At 25.4% G+C, this 14,854-nt stretch overlaps 1 protein-coding gene across 2 annotated transcripts in view; it reads left to right on the top strand.

The window, feature by feature from the left end:
- Window positions 1-14,854, top strand: part of LOC112692896 (transmembrane and TPR repeat-containing protein CG4050) — a 47,360-nt gene that overhangs the window by 2,532 nt on the left and 29,974 nt on the right. For both annotated transcript variants that reach the window (XM_025567720.1, XM_025567719.1), the window contains exons 2-4: window positions 4,053-4,253; window positions 4,415-4,551; window positions 9,750-9,834. In XM_025567720.1, coding sequence (XP_025423505.1) covers window positions 4,068-4,253; window positions 4,415-4,551; window positions 9,750-9,834 — 408 coding nt within the window. In that variant the 5' untranslated portion in view covers window positions 4,053-4,067. The remainder of the gene's footprint in view (window positions 1-4,052; window positions 4,254-4,414; window positions 4,552-9,749; window positions 9,835-14,854) is intronic.

Genomic DNA, 14,854 nt, shown 5'->3' with positions numbered 1-14,854 from the left:
AACTATTATTAAATATTATTGTTCTCTAAAATTTCCTAGATAATTCCAATGTATTTCTATCGTTTTAATACATGTAGATGATTTAAACGCCACTATTGTCTGGCGTTTGTTTACGTTCATTCATAATTTGTCTTTTACCGTAGACAAGATGTACTATAAGTTTTTAAAGTTACATTAAGTGTCAATATATTCCATGAATTTTTCTGAGTAACTATAAAGGGTCATAAAAGACACCTTGAACTGACCACTAGACAGCGTTTTTAAATTTAAAGAATGGACTTAGTGTCGTCTTTTAACTTTTTTTCGTTGCTGTTTCTTATATATTTCATAATCTTCATATGATGCAAAAATAATACTTGCGGCTTTAATATCGTCTAACATTTTCATATCGAAAAATATAAAATACAAAATGAAATTTAAAGTTCAATAACAAATTATCAGCAGTCTTAAACAATGAGCGGTAACGTCAGTACTAATCTAGTATGCAATAAAATACTAAGAATTGAATAAAATTTGGGGCGCTTTTTACAAGTATTTTTAGAAAAACCTACACAAATCGTTTAAAGTGAAAACGGAATACAATTTTGAAACGCAGGTAAGGGTTTTCGAATCGTCTAGTAAGTAATCAGCTTTAGGTATTGAAGATTGTATAAGTAAGGTTTTTTTTATTTTTAATCTTATGTTATTCAAATTTAAATGCATAATTATAATTTTTACGTTTTAAATATATACCTAAGTATTATATTTTAATTTACACATTGTTTTATCGTGATAATATATTTATTCGAAAAAAGTTTATATCTTCCCTTTCAGCATTTAATTATATTTAAAATCACAATTCGTTACCATAAATATTATTATAAAAGTCATGTTTGGAATAATATATGCGTATATAACGTATGACATTACTGTTATGTATAATATGTTTTATATTTTAAATTCACTCTTAAAAATTAAAAATACTTGTTACTTTAGATATTAATTTTGGTTTTTAATTTTTATACTTAGTAAACATATAGGTATTAGGCAGTTAAAAATTATATATGTTATATAAATTATAAAAAATAGTTTAGTTTATTTTTTATCCAAACAGAAAATAATTAAATTGGTATTGCTACAGTCACAGAATCAAAAACATAGCTAGAAATTCCATCCGGGGGGGAGGGGGGGACAATCAATTATCAAAATATTCTTAGTGATAATTATTAAGTGTATAATAAATTATTCCTCATAACAATTTTTTTATTTTATTTTATGTTCTTCAATTATAACTAAGAGATTATACAAAAAAAAACCGAATACATTAAAAATATTCATATGAAGTTGTAATATTAAAAAAATATTAATTAAAACTATTGTTTGATAAAAAAAAATAGTTAATATATAGGAAATGATAATTTGAATACTTAAAATATAATTAAAAAAAATATAAAAAATATATTGAAAAAATTAAAATTTGATAAGTTGTAAGCAGTTTAAATATTGTTTCTAATTCAATTTTTCTTTAAAAATTAATATGTTACCAATGGTCAGGGGGATTTCCCTTTCCTGCTCTCTTCTGAGCTACGCTCTTGCACAAAATATAATATATTATTATATTCATATTCTAAAGTAAAATTAAAATGTTGTCAAATTAATAATATGGAATATTTTTATACATATAAAATAAAAGTATTTTTCTATTCCCTTTGATACTTATATTTCTTATTAAATAATAATTAAAAAAATAACTTTTATTCATGTACAATTATTTTAAACTACAATATTAACATTAACTATTAAACACTCTAATTATTCACGCATAATCCAATAATATAAATGTATTTAAAGGGTTATGAATATCACAAGTACAATGCGTTTAATATAAATATGACCGTATTATGATAATGATAATTAGGGCATGGATGTTGTTGAATTTGCAACTTTTCTTCTACTGCTCCAATTTATTGCTAAGTAAGTTGTAAATAAGTTTCGTGTAGGTAAAGATGAAAATCTAAAATTTTAAAATTTTTGACATTTTTTAAATTTTATTGCAATTTTGTTGACTTTACTCATTTATAAAAACAATTTAAGCTATATTTTAAATGTTTTCACATAGTTTCACTTTTTAAATACTTTTTAAACGGTTTTATAATAATGTCATGAAATAAAATTGTTAAATTGCTTTAAGCTTAAAGTACCTACATGATATATTGATGTATATTGTTTATATATTTTGTCTATTGATATTATTGTACGTATAGTCAAAACAATACTTTGATTATTTTTAAAATCGAATCAGTTTCGTCATACTGTGATTATCGGATTCGTCGTATTTATAATACGTACCGATAAGATTATATTATATATAACAATTTTGAAAAGGTCATTAAAGTTATTAAAAAATACCGTATTTGAAACCATAAGTATAAAAAATGATTTACTGACTAGAGAAAGAAAGCTGTTAGAAGATGGTTTACCCGAAGGCTCGACGGTAAGCGATTTAGTTTATTTTAAATACGCTCACATCAACCGACGTAGAACGATGTTTTTCGAAGTATAAAAACTTACTGGCTCCAAGTCGAAGAACATTGGATTTTGAAAATTTTAATAATTAAAATCTTAATTAAGAAATATATATCTAGTATATCTTCAGAATTAATAAATAAAAGTAACTATACTACTACACTCTCTTAAGTTAGTATATGCTACAAAAATATAGATGTTCTTACTCGTGTCTTACATATTATAAGCTAGCTATAAAGTTGATGATAATTTATAATCAATATTTATTTCACTACAAGTTTAATTAATTTTCAAAAAATCAAACTGATTATTTTTAATTAATTAATTTTACATAGGTAAGTCCTTTTTTTTTACACTAAATAATGAAAAATTTAATATAGAATTAAATAATTTAGTTCAATTCAATTAAGTAATTATTTTGAAATAAAAACATTCAATTAATTTTTTTATTATTTAAAAGTATTCAGTATACCTGCTAAATGTTTTGAAAAATGATTATGAGTGAATGATGATAGTATGCTATATATCTCGTAATATATTATATAAGCATCGAGTTTATGTTTCAAATGATTTTATATTCTTAGACAATAGAACAAATAGGTAATACCAGAGGTAATTAGGTATTATTTGAAATATTAGAGATATTATTTCGATTAATTAATATTTTTTTCGGATATTAATTATATAGTTTAATAAATCATAATTCATATAAAGTTAAATAAAAAAATTAATAATTTTAATAATTTTGTGGTAATATACTCAATTTTTTTTTTAACTGCTAACACTTTCAAATAAAATATAGAAATCCAATAAGTATTTCATTTTATATGAATTAAAAGTTAAGATTAGCGTATTATAGAACTGATGTTTTTCGTGGAACTTTCAATTTAAACAACGTAATTTACAACAACGTTTAAACAACGTATGCAATAAGTATTTAACACTGAGAAGTCTGTCGTCATTTGTATATTTTATAATATAACAAATAATCTAGTTTTAATTTGGAATAAATACAATTTTCCACAGAAAAAAATTTTAATTATTATTATACAAATCTTTACGAAACATTTTGTTTGAACTTGAAGTAAATAACTGAAAATAATAATTTCTTAAATTAACATTATCCACGACATTATCAATGCTCCTAATTTAAAATGTTATTAAGTTTTCCATTTAAGTTGATATTTTTCCCGATTTATAATTTAAACTCCCGTTTAAACTTTAAAATAAATGCTAACCATATATTAAATGAGCATTTAACCATAAGCATATTTATTATTTTTATAAATTAAAAAAATACCTATGTTTAAATATTCTATTTTACCAATTACTGTAAGTACTGTATGTATATATTTTATTACATGGTAATATATTCAATAATACGAAGTTACCTAACTCATTTTTTGATTCATTACAGTTATTCTAGGTAACGATTACTAATAAATAATTTTATATCAATATAGACATATTGTATAACAATGCATTTGTTTATCTTAAAATATCAAGTATAATGTTTTATTAATGAGCATTATTGTTATGGATTTCAGTAAAGTAAAAGCAAAATGGCTTCTGTGTTGGCCGTGTCATCAGTAATATTCTTAACATGCTTGTCATGTTACTATAACAGCCTACACTGTGACTTTGTTTTTGATGATATCAGTGCTATTAAGGATAACCGAGATTTGAAACCTCAAACTCCAGTGTGGAACATATTTTACAATGATTTTTGGGGCACACCAATGTACAAGGTATTAGCATTTTTACATAAATAAATGGTTGCTTTAAAAAAATGTTAAATACATAATATGGATTACATTTTCGTTCATTATTATAAAATATTTAATGATACAAGAATTAGTTATATTTTTAAAAATAACATTACCAGCCCTTATATTCATGTATTTTTCAGGAGCAAAGTCATAAGTCATATCGACCTTTAACAGTTTTAACATTCAGATGGAATTACATGATCCATCAGTTGGAACCCATGGGATATCATCTTGTAAACATATTACTACATGCCATAACAAGTGTTCTCTACTATAGGTAAGTTTAATTTGTGTTTATTTTTTTAATAGCTTATTTACAACTGTATAATAAGATATAATTAGATTATGTAAAAAGTTGTAAATCAATCAAATGAATTGTAAATTGTAATTTATCCACTTTTTAGGTTACAAATCTCGTTAACTGTTACAACTTTGTATTCACATACGTGAATCTGGGAAGTATAGCTGTGTAGATTACAAAATACGTAGAATTTGACCCCATACAAAACCCTCCTTTCTTGGTAAAATTATTAATCCCAGCAACAGTATCTGAAAAGCAAAACTTTGCGAAAACTTTGCACCTCCGAAAACCACTATGGGTCCTAGAACTTTGAGCGACTATACCTTAGAATTCCTTAGAATCTACATTTAGTACTTTCTCTACCTATTATTAATTACACTACATTTTTTTTATAAAACTATTCAGCATAATAATGAATACATTTTTTTATAATTATTTTGAAATTTGCATAGGTTTCAAAATTCATTTATAAAAGATTAAGGTATAAAATTTAATGTAGAACAATTTAAAAAAAAATTAACTTTTTAGTATGACGACTTATCGTTTAATAAATGTTAAAAAAATTATTTATCATATAATATTTTTTAAATAATCTCTAAATGTTTTTTAGTTATATTTTCGTTATTAGAATTACGTTAGTAAAATTCTAAGAACAACTATTTATTTTTGTATTTTATTATTTTTACAGATTTTATAAAATAAATTAAATAAGTGAATGTTTAAATTATGTTAAATAATTGTATTTTAGTACATTATATAAATTATACATGTACTAAAATACAAAAAAAAAAAAATTATAAATAAATTATACATATGTTAACTTAAAGTATTACTGTTTATACATAGTATGTATAATCAGTGCACAAATATATTTTACTTAAATTAAATAATTTTTAAAATACTGAAATTTATTTTTTCTTTGATGCATCTAAAAAACTATATAGAATATCTAATTCTAGTTATATAGAAAATATATTTCTAAAATAAATTAAATATCGTGTTTATTTGTTCATGCCATAAATTTAATTTTTATCATTATCTAGTTTGATAAAATCATACTAATTTGAAAGAAACCACATTCTCTACTTAATTTGTTAGTCAATTATTTCTGAAAATACTGGATATCAGTTCAGAAACTAAATTGCCTTAATTCAATTTTCAATTCCTGATGACCATTAACTAATTATAATAATATTTTTTTTTACTAGATAGTTTTATTTTAAATTATATAATTATTATTTAACTATTATATAACGTATTATCCATATTTATGAATTTATTTGTTCGCATAATTGGAAATAACTTTCATGTGTTGTATATATATAGTTCTCGTATGACCTATATCTGAAAAATATTTAATTTAAAAGTAAAATTATTTGTTATGGAACATATGTATACTACGTTAAATCTTTCTTACACAACTATAACCACTCGTATCTACCATTACCATATAGTCCAATTCCCCACCACTGATTTACATACACCTGCTACCCTCATGTCACCCTCAATTCCATCAAACTATATCTCCTACGCTTTCTTTTAAAATTTATTTTCATGACACCTCTCATTGTATCTATCTTATCCGTCCTTATAACCATCTCAACCTATTTTCTCTCATTTTTTCTCGATTGGTGCAATTTTTTATCCTGTTGCATGTATACCTATTATTACCTATTTCTTATCCTATTATTCCTAATCACTCTACTTTATCCATCGTATTTTATATGATTTATATTATATATAAATATATATATAGTATATTTTACTATTCTCATAATTTGTAATATTCCCCTGTTAACTGCCCAATATTCCGATCTATACAACATTGTTAGACTCATAATAATGCAATAAAATTTATCTAAAATCTTAACAATATTATTTCTTATAAAATAAATTACCTTGAATTAGAGATTTAATAATGGATTTATGAGATCATTATTACTTTATGCATATATACATGTAAACTAAAATACCTTGTTATTCCGTTATTTCTAAAAATCCTACTAAAATCTAATTGCTTCTTCTTCTTCTTCTTCTTTGTGTTCTTCTTCCATCGAAGGTTGGAAATCATGGCTATTTGTTCTTTGTCCTTGGCTGCACTGAATAATTCCTTAGTATTGTATTGGAAATGTTAGAATCAATATTGAATTTCAAATTTAAATATAAAAGTTGGTATAAATATTTTTTCAGGTTCATACATTTATCCTTTACCTAATCAAATTATAAACTTTATATTTAATCAAATTCCAATTTTAAGTTAGTTTTAAAAACTTGATCGATTTCTTATACTTATATCTTTGTCTAAAAGTGAAAATCATGGTAAATTAATCTTAAATAAACAAACATTAAAAATAGCATTTTTAAATTGAAACTAGAAATAATATTAAAATACATTTTATGAGTTACGTTAGAGATAATATTTGTGTATACACCCGCCAAGTATTTGTTGTGATGATTTTATGTTCACCAACAATAACAACTATAATTGTATTTATATTTTTAGATATAATTAATTTTCATATTACATAAAAATTATGTAAATAGCCATCATTCGGTTTGTCCAAATAATATTTGGAATATTATATATATTATATATTTATAATTAAATTTATGTCTTTGTGCACTTAATGTCTGAAACGCAAACCATTAAAGCCTATTAAGAAACTGTTTATCAAGGTTATAGCTATTCGTAGACTTGTTTCCTGTCATCAACACGCTTTACAGTTTTGACAAATTTCCCCCTACCTTCAGTAGTTTCTATAATGTTTTCTTTACTTTTATTTTATGTTTCTTGTCATTATTATAAATTAAAAATGTAAGTCATTTGAATAACTAAACTTTATTAACTGGTTTAAAACTGTAATTCGATTCAAACAAGTATTTTATATTAATTGTATAATTTATACATTTTATTGTAACATGATGTTGAAAAATATTACTTTAATTAAACGATTTTTTTTTTAATTAATTGAATACAAAATATCCTGTTTTTTTATTTACATATATGGTATTTATAGTTTTAATTTTCTTAAATATTTGATTTGAGATTTCTATGATATAATCAATATAATATTTATAATACTATCTATGCAGCAGTGGTGGGCAACTGGCGGCCCACGAGCCTTTTTTATCTGGCCCGTGCTAAATCTTTAAATTATATCATACAATTTTAAAGTTTATTGTCTATTTTATCGATATAATAATTTTTATCTAGTATTAAACATCGTTCAATGTCTAAGTATCATATGTATGTATACGCATAGCTTTCAACCATAGCTGTTTGTGTTGCACTATTTAACTATATTAGTTTCTTCGTATCATTCGTGTCGAGCTGTCATGTGTGTTGAATTTATTATTTCCGTACATATAAATTTTAATTAAAATTCGTATTTGAAATGGCCTTTTTTGTTTTCTACGCTGTGGCCCACTAGATTTTAATATTTTCTAAAAAATAGCCTCTAGTAACTTTGAGTTGCCCATCCCTGTATATAAGAGTGTAATAAAATTTACCATTAAAATATAAAAACTATATATCGTATTATTAAACTAGGTTTTGTGTGTTCTACTATAAACAAACAATTCTTATTTGTTTAAAAAAAAAAAAATACTTAACTTTATGCGTGATTATTACAATTACTTATGTTTAAATGCTGAATTATGTTCTGGTTTGTTCCTAAATGTAAAAATGAAAGTTTTGTGAGTTCTAATTTAGTTTAATTTAATTTAATAACTACTCAATGTTCAATGCTGATAAGCAAATAACTTTTAATATTATGTAGGTAATATAATATATATTTGAGTTCACATGTATTATAAAAGACTGCAGAACCATTGTATTTTAGCCTCCAGAAAATGCTTACCGTTCTACACTGTTCCGACGTCCTTTTAAGGGTTATTTTTTCTTTATTTCAACAGCATTTTACATACATATTAATCTATCTGTTAAGCTCTTTTTATAAGTATTATGATAAAGAAAACACTTTAATATGTAAAAACCATTTTTCAAATACGGAAAACACTTTTTATATGAAACTATTACCAATGATTAGGTTCTGTTTATTTATAATTTTAAAATATCATATTTTATCATATAGATAAACCGGATAAGTAATATAATTTTTTATTTATAGAATATTTAAAGTGTTATATGCACATTTAAGTATTATCATTTACAGAATTACTTGAGTAATATATTTTATTGGAAATTTATAAAAATAAACGGCTATGTACATATGTGTGTATTATTTTTTTGTATGGTATATATTTCGCAAATATATTATTATTTTCCAAGTAAATGGTTCAGAATATAATAAAATAAGTTTTAAAGTTCCTTAAAAAATGCTTTTCTTCTTATTGACTTTAACTTAAAATGAATTAAATAATTCCTGTGATAGAAAAACAAAAGAAGTTAAAAATTACTATTATTATTATTACTAAAATAATATTATATCATTTATAAAATTCTCTAATTAAAATTTTTTAAAGTCAATCAAAATAGTATTCTTTTCATTAGCAGCCATATTATTTTTTTTTAACCATTTACGTTTTGTTAACTTTTTTCTCCTCCGGTTTGTTTATGTCCAAACGATATCGGCCTTATAAATAAAATAACATAATACTCATACTCTCCATCTATATGTTGTAACAATATTATGTTTTATTTATTATTTTAGTTCAAGGGGTTTTTCAGTCATGTATTGACTTTTTCTACAAAATAAATGTTCAAGATATTCTTATGTTCATAAGAAAGAACAAAGTTAGTGGGTGATTTGCATTCTTAGAAAATACAAATATTAAATCTTTCCATTTTGTATGCTCAAAAATAATTGGAGTTATAGACTCTTTGATAAACAGTCTAAGATGAAATTGTATGGCACCTGAAAATTATTCCTTTAAAAAATGTTCTATCTTATCCTTACAATAAATCAGATATTATTTTATTTGTGGTAAAATCTTAGACAATTGTCGATATCGACAGGTTTCTGGTATTGTTCATATTAAGTAGTTTTCACTATATCCAATAAAGATGTACATTTTTTTTAAATACTATAGCTACAACTTAGTCTGTTGATAATGGGACACATATATGTATATCGAAGACATTTTCAATATTCATGTAAAATAAATCTATTTTCACTTAACAAATGTGATATATTTATTTACAATTTTTTTAGGGTCTGTCATACAATACTAGCATCCGAGTTCACTAGCTTTATGGCTGCTATGCTTTTTGCTATTCATCCCATACATACTGAGGCCGTAAGTATTATTTTGTTTTTTATCTATGCTTTCTTATTATATTATAACATCACGTGTTTATCTTATAGTATTAACATCATCAATATTAAATATTTTTAAATTATAGAACCTAAAGAATTACATTTTAAAACTATTAATTCCACACCATGTTCATAAACTACGTCAGTGTTATGAGTTTAAACAAATTAAAATGTTAAAGTGGAATAAAATATAGTTATTTAAATCTTAGAATGTAATGAAATTAGTAAAATAAATAATTAATTAATGTTTATTTCGGATTATGGTATTTTTAATTTCTTAATTAATCCTTTAAGGAAGTAAAGATTTGCATTTGAATATAATTCAGATTAATCTCATAAAATGTAAGTATTTACATAAAACCTATAATCCTGAATTTTATAGAATCTTTTTTGTCATTAAGTATTTTTTTTATATACCTAAATAAAAAGAATTGTTGTGTTAAATTTTTATTAAAATCTATGAAATTTAATTGTTTGGTATTAATTTCCAAATATTAATTAATATTAATGTCAGATCAGCCGAAATATGTTTAGTATAAAATACTCATACAAAACGTCCTATATAAAAGCAAATATGAATATTTGTCTAAATTATGTTGATTTATATTCGACGCACATTGGATTTAAATGTTACTAGTGGTTAGAGGTTATTAATAAGCTTGCACTTTCACCAGTTGCGTGTCAAGGGTCTTGGTGAAAAAAAAAAAAACCTTTAAATAAGTTAGGAGGGTATGTTTAATATTATTTTTATTAGCCTCTCGCATAATAATGCCTTATAAGTATAACAGCCGAAAAACCAACAACAATATTGATCGGCTGTCCTACTACTAACTTTATAATTCTTCGTCGGAAGATTTAAAGACTTTATACGACTGTAGATTCTATGTTATCCTAACATTATAATAGATGAAAATGTCTATCAATTTTATCTTGCATGGGTTTGTATCTCAGATATTAAAATATATAATATATAATTATTATATTGATATTGATATATAGCAATGATTAATTTTTTATATATTATTTATAATACTGTTACTTAACGGTTCTTTGTTGATTTTATCATTTAATCTAACCTGTGGTTTAATTCTACGCGCTCGACGTAGAATTACTAACCAAAGGACCGTGTTAGCACTCGCCACTATTTACGAGCCTTGGTCGGGCAGGACTACCGCTTACGTGGGAATCCCGTGTCGTCTATGGACCACCAGCATCGGCCTGAGCCGTACCTGTTTGGAACCCGTTGACCAGTCGGGTTCCCCCTGGGTGAGGGTTTTGTTACTATCTAGCGCCGGTTCCACAGCCACCACGTTACAGCCGAGGTAGGCACCTCAACCTTGAGGGACATCACATTCGGAGTGGCAAGTCGGTCTGACGTGTGATGGGACTCCCCTCTCCCGTGGTACCAATTAGGTTTTAAGTTGATATTGGTAGATCAACCCGACACACCTTTTGAGTGTGTCTCCCACTATTTTAATCCACGCCTTTTACGACAAGCCGGGTCACTGTCGCCATAATCTTATCCCTGGCGATAGGGTGTTGTTGATCTTATCAGCCAACATTTTGACATTCAGTGATGGATGAATCTCATAATCCTTACCTAACATAAATATCAACATTTTGATCCTTAATTATTTATGCATGTCTTATTCGAGAAAAATGAGTTTATTGTTTTGATCTTAAATTAACTGTTATTGTAAATTACAATTTTCCCCGATAATTTCAATTCCATATTCCAAAAAAAGTATTATTCGCAAAAGATTCATTCTATTTTAATACATGTATTTAACTGTGTATTTAACCATAATGTATATTCTATTATTTCTATTATAATTTACTCAAAATATACATAGTCGGAATAATTTTATTATGTAGAATTAATTTATATTTTTTACCTTTTATTAATTTTATCATTAAAAAATATTTATACATTTACTTTATTATATAAATATATATTCCCATAAACGATGTGATTTATTTACTAAACTACAAACACAAAATCTGATTAAATTATTGTTAATTTTTAAAACTTAAAATATATAATAATAAAGAAAATAATTTTTTTTTTTTTTTTTTATTTATTAGTTAAGCATCAACTACATAGGTTATTAGCTTACAGGCGTTAATTTTTACATTAAATAATTATATGTTGTTGTACAATTCAATTTTTTTTAAGAATAAAATTACGCTTTGAAAGTTTGAAAATGGACCAATTGCTTCGTACAGGTTGTCTGGGTTGTTGAAATCTTTTCTAGCTTCGTTGAAGTTTGGGCAGTGGATAATGATATGTTTGATGGAGTAGTTTGTATTGCATGTTGGGCATAGAGGTGGATCTGTCTTTATCATATGATAAAATAATTTTTATTACAGCATTCGAACATTATGTCTAAGTGTAGAACAATGATCAAGTTTGCGCAATTGTTAATAACATTTTGAAACATTCTGAAATTCTGATATTTTTGTAGCTTCGATAAAGAAATTTGAATTTTTATTTTATACTTCCATATTACTCACCATCTATACATTTTCAAACTAATTACTTATTAATAGTATTCATTATTGGTGTTTGTAATAATTTATAATAAATACAAATATTGTAATGATTACCATTAGACAATAATTATTTATACTTTTTTTTCTCATAAATTTAATATTATTACACTTTCGTACTACATCACGTGAAAAAGTTTTTAATACAACTTTTATCATTTTCTCTGTTTTAGTGAAAAATATAGTTTTAAAACTACTGATGTAATCGGTAACTTAATAAATCTCTATTCTTTAAAAAACAAAGAAATGGAATAAAACGTTAGCTACAAGTGTTAAACTGACCATAAATAAATAATTAAATTCTGAGTGAGGAAAAAAGATAAATTTTACTTTTCTATAATAATGAGTCTTGATAATTGGTTTTACCTTTACAGGTGTAATTGAGTTGTTATAGTTGCGATAAACTAGTGTTCTATAAATACAACTCAATAAACGTCGAATAACTAATGAATATTATGAATATTATATAAGTAATGAGTAAAATGTCGTCTGTCTAGAAGTCTACGGGGATCCTTTTTTAGGACACGCAAAAAAATGTTTTCAATGCATTTAGAGTATTTACGATATTTAAACAAACGCAAAAGACCAAAATTATTTTTGTTTGGCTTCAGGTGTTCAGCTGTTCCAAATTATAGTTTCTGTATTTTAAATATTAAAAGAGAAACTTTCATATTACTTAACGGAATTCATTGTTTATTTTTTCCTTTTTGACACCAATCAAACTTATACATTGTTTTTTATAATACAAGGTGCGTCGTAATGGACTTGCATATTTCAAATAATCATTAACGCATAATCAAAATTGTTAGATTAAACTGGTTTATTTCGATACATTAGATTATAAAAAAATGTTTAGTCGTCACCATGCCGTGATCCGGTGAACAACGTAGTTTCTTTATCGAAGCATTTTTCAAAAACGCCGAATGTGTGACGTGCGACACAGAGAACATTTCACAATCGGTTCGGCTTGAATCTAAACGAAAGTGTCCCTGCTCCGAAAACGGTTTTGAATTGGGTATACAATTTAAAAGCAACGGGATCTGCAATACCTAAAAATCCGGTTGAACATCCCAAGTCCGTGAAAACACCGAAAAATATTGCCGCAGTAAGAACATTGATAGAGCAGTCTCCGTCGTGTTCTGCTCGAAAACATACCTCTGCTCTCGGAATATCGGATTGAACGGTAAGGCGAATTTTGCATTGTGATCTTAAATTACACCCATACAAGATTATGGTAGCTTAAGAATTAAGTTCAACAGATTGGGGAAAACAAAAAGATTGCTGTAATGCAATTTTTGTAGTTGTGCCTCCCAACGGTATTATATGGAGTAGCGACGAAGCACATTTCCACATTTCTAGCACAGTGAATAAACAAAATTTTCGTTATTGGGCTGTTAAAAACTCTCTAAAAATACAAACACCACTTCATAGTCCTAAAGTAACAGTTTGATGTACTTTGTCCAGGATAGTAATTGTGGGACCTTATTTTTTTGAAGAGAGTGGTATCACAGTTCCTCTGACTTCCAACCAGTACTGCGAGATGTTGGAGAACTTATTATGCCCGAAAATTGAAGAGTATGAAAATACTAATACTTTCTGATTTCAACAGAATGGGGCCACAGCTCATATGCCAGTTGTTATCATGCTGTTTTGTAAAAAATGTTTCCTGGTCGCCTGATCTCTTTAAAGAAAAACATTACATGGCCTCCTCGCTCCCCTGCTTTGAGCCCATGTGACTATTTATTATGAGGATATTTCAAATCTGAAGTTTTTAAATATCGACCAAGAATCATAAAAAAACTAAAGAAGGTTATCAGTCAAGAAATCTCTGCAATTCCACTCGATATGCTGACGAGAGTGATGGAAAACTTTCGATAGCGGCTCCATATATGCGTCGCTCATCAAGGAAGTCATTTAGACGATATAATTTTTTAAAAATATAATTTAAAAAACCTTATAAAATAAAGTTTTTAAAAATAAATTTTTTTTTTCTATAGTAGGTATCGTTATTTTTTTTTCCACCTGGGAAATGTGGAAGACCATTATGCCGCACTCTGTATTATTTAAATTATTTTTTTTTATATTAATTAAATAGTTCCGAGTATTCAAACCATTTGGTAATATAATAAACTGATTTTCCGGCTTACCTATCTTGATAATCCCATACATGTATATATGTATATATATATATATATACATATATGTACATGTGAGAAACAGTTTAAACGCAAATCAATACCAACATTTTGAAATGTTTGACCTTGAGCCTTATTAATGGTAATAGCAAACGAAACTTTAATGGGGCATTGAAGTATTTTTGATAATAAAGTTAAATCAGTATAATTCAATAGTATACGGGGTTAATACAATTTCTCCCACCGTACAGTATTGCTACAGTAACGTGTTCAAGGACGGCCCGACGAAAATACACATTTTATTTTATTACTTCT

The sequence above is a fragment of the Sipha flava genome, unplaced genomic scaffold, assembly GCF_003268045.1.
Source record: "Sipha flava isolate LNK unplaced genomic scaffold, YSA_version1 78_pilon_pilon, whole genome shotgun sequence".
Classification (NCBI taxonomy): domain Eukaryota; kingdom Metazoa; phylum Arthropoda; class Insecta; order Hemiptera; family Aphididae; genus Sipha; species Sipha flava.
Note: the sequence above shows the minus strand (reverse complement) of the source record. Positions and strands in the feature narration are given on the sequence as shown.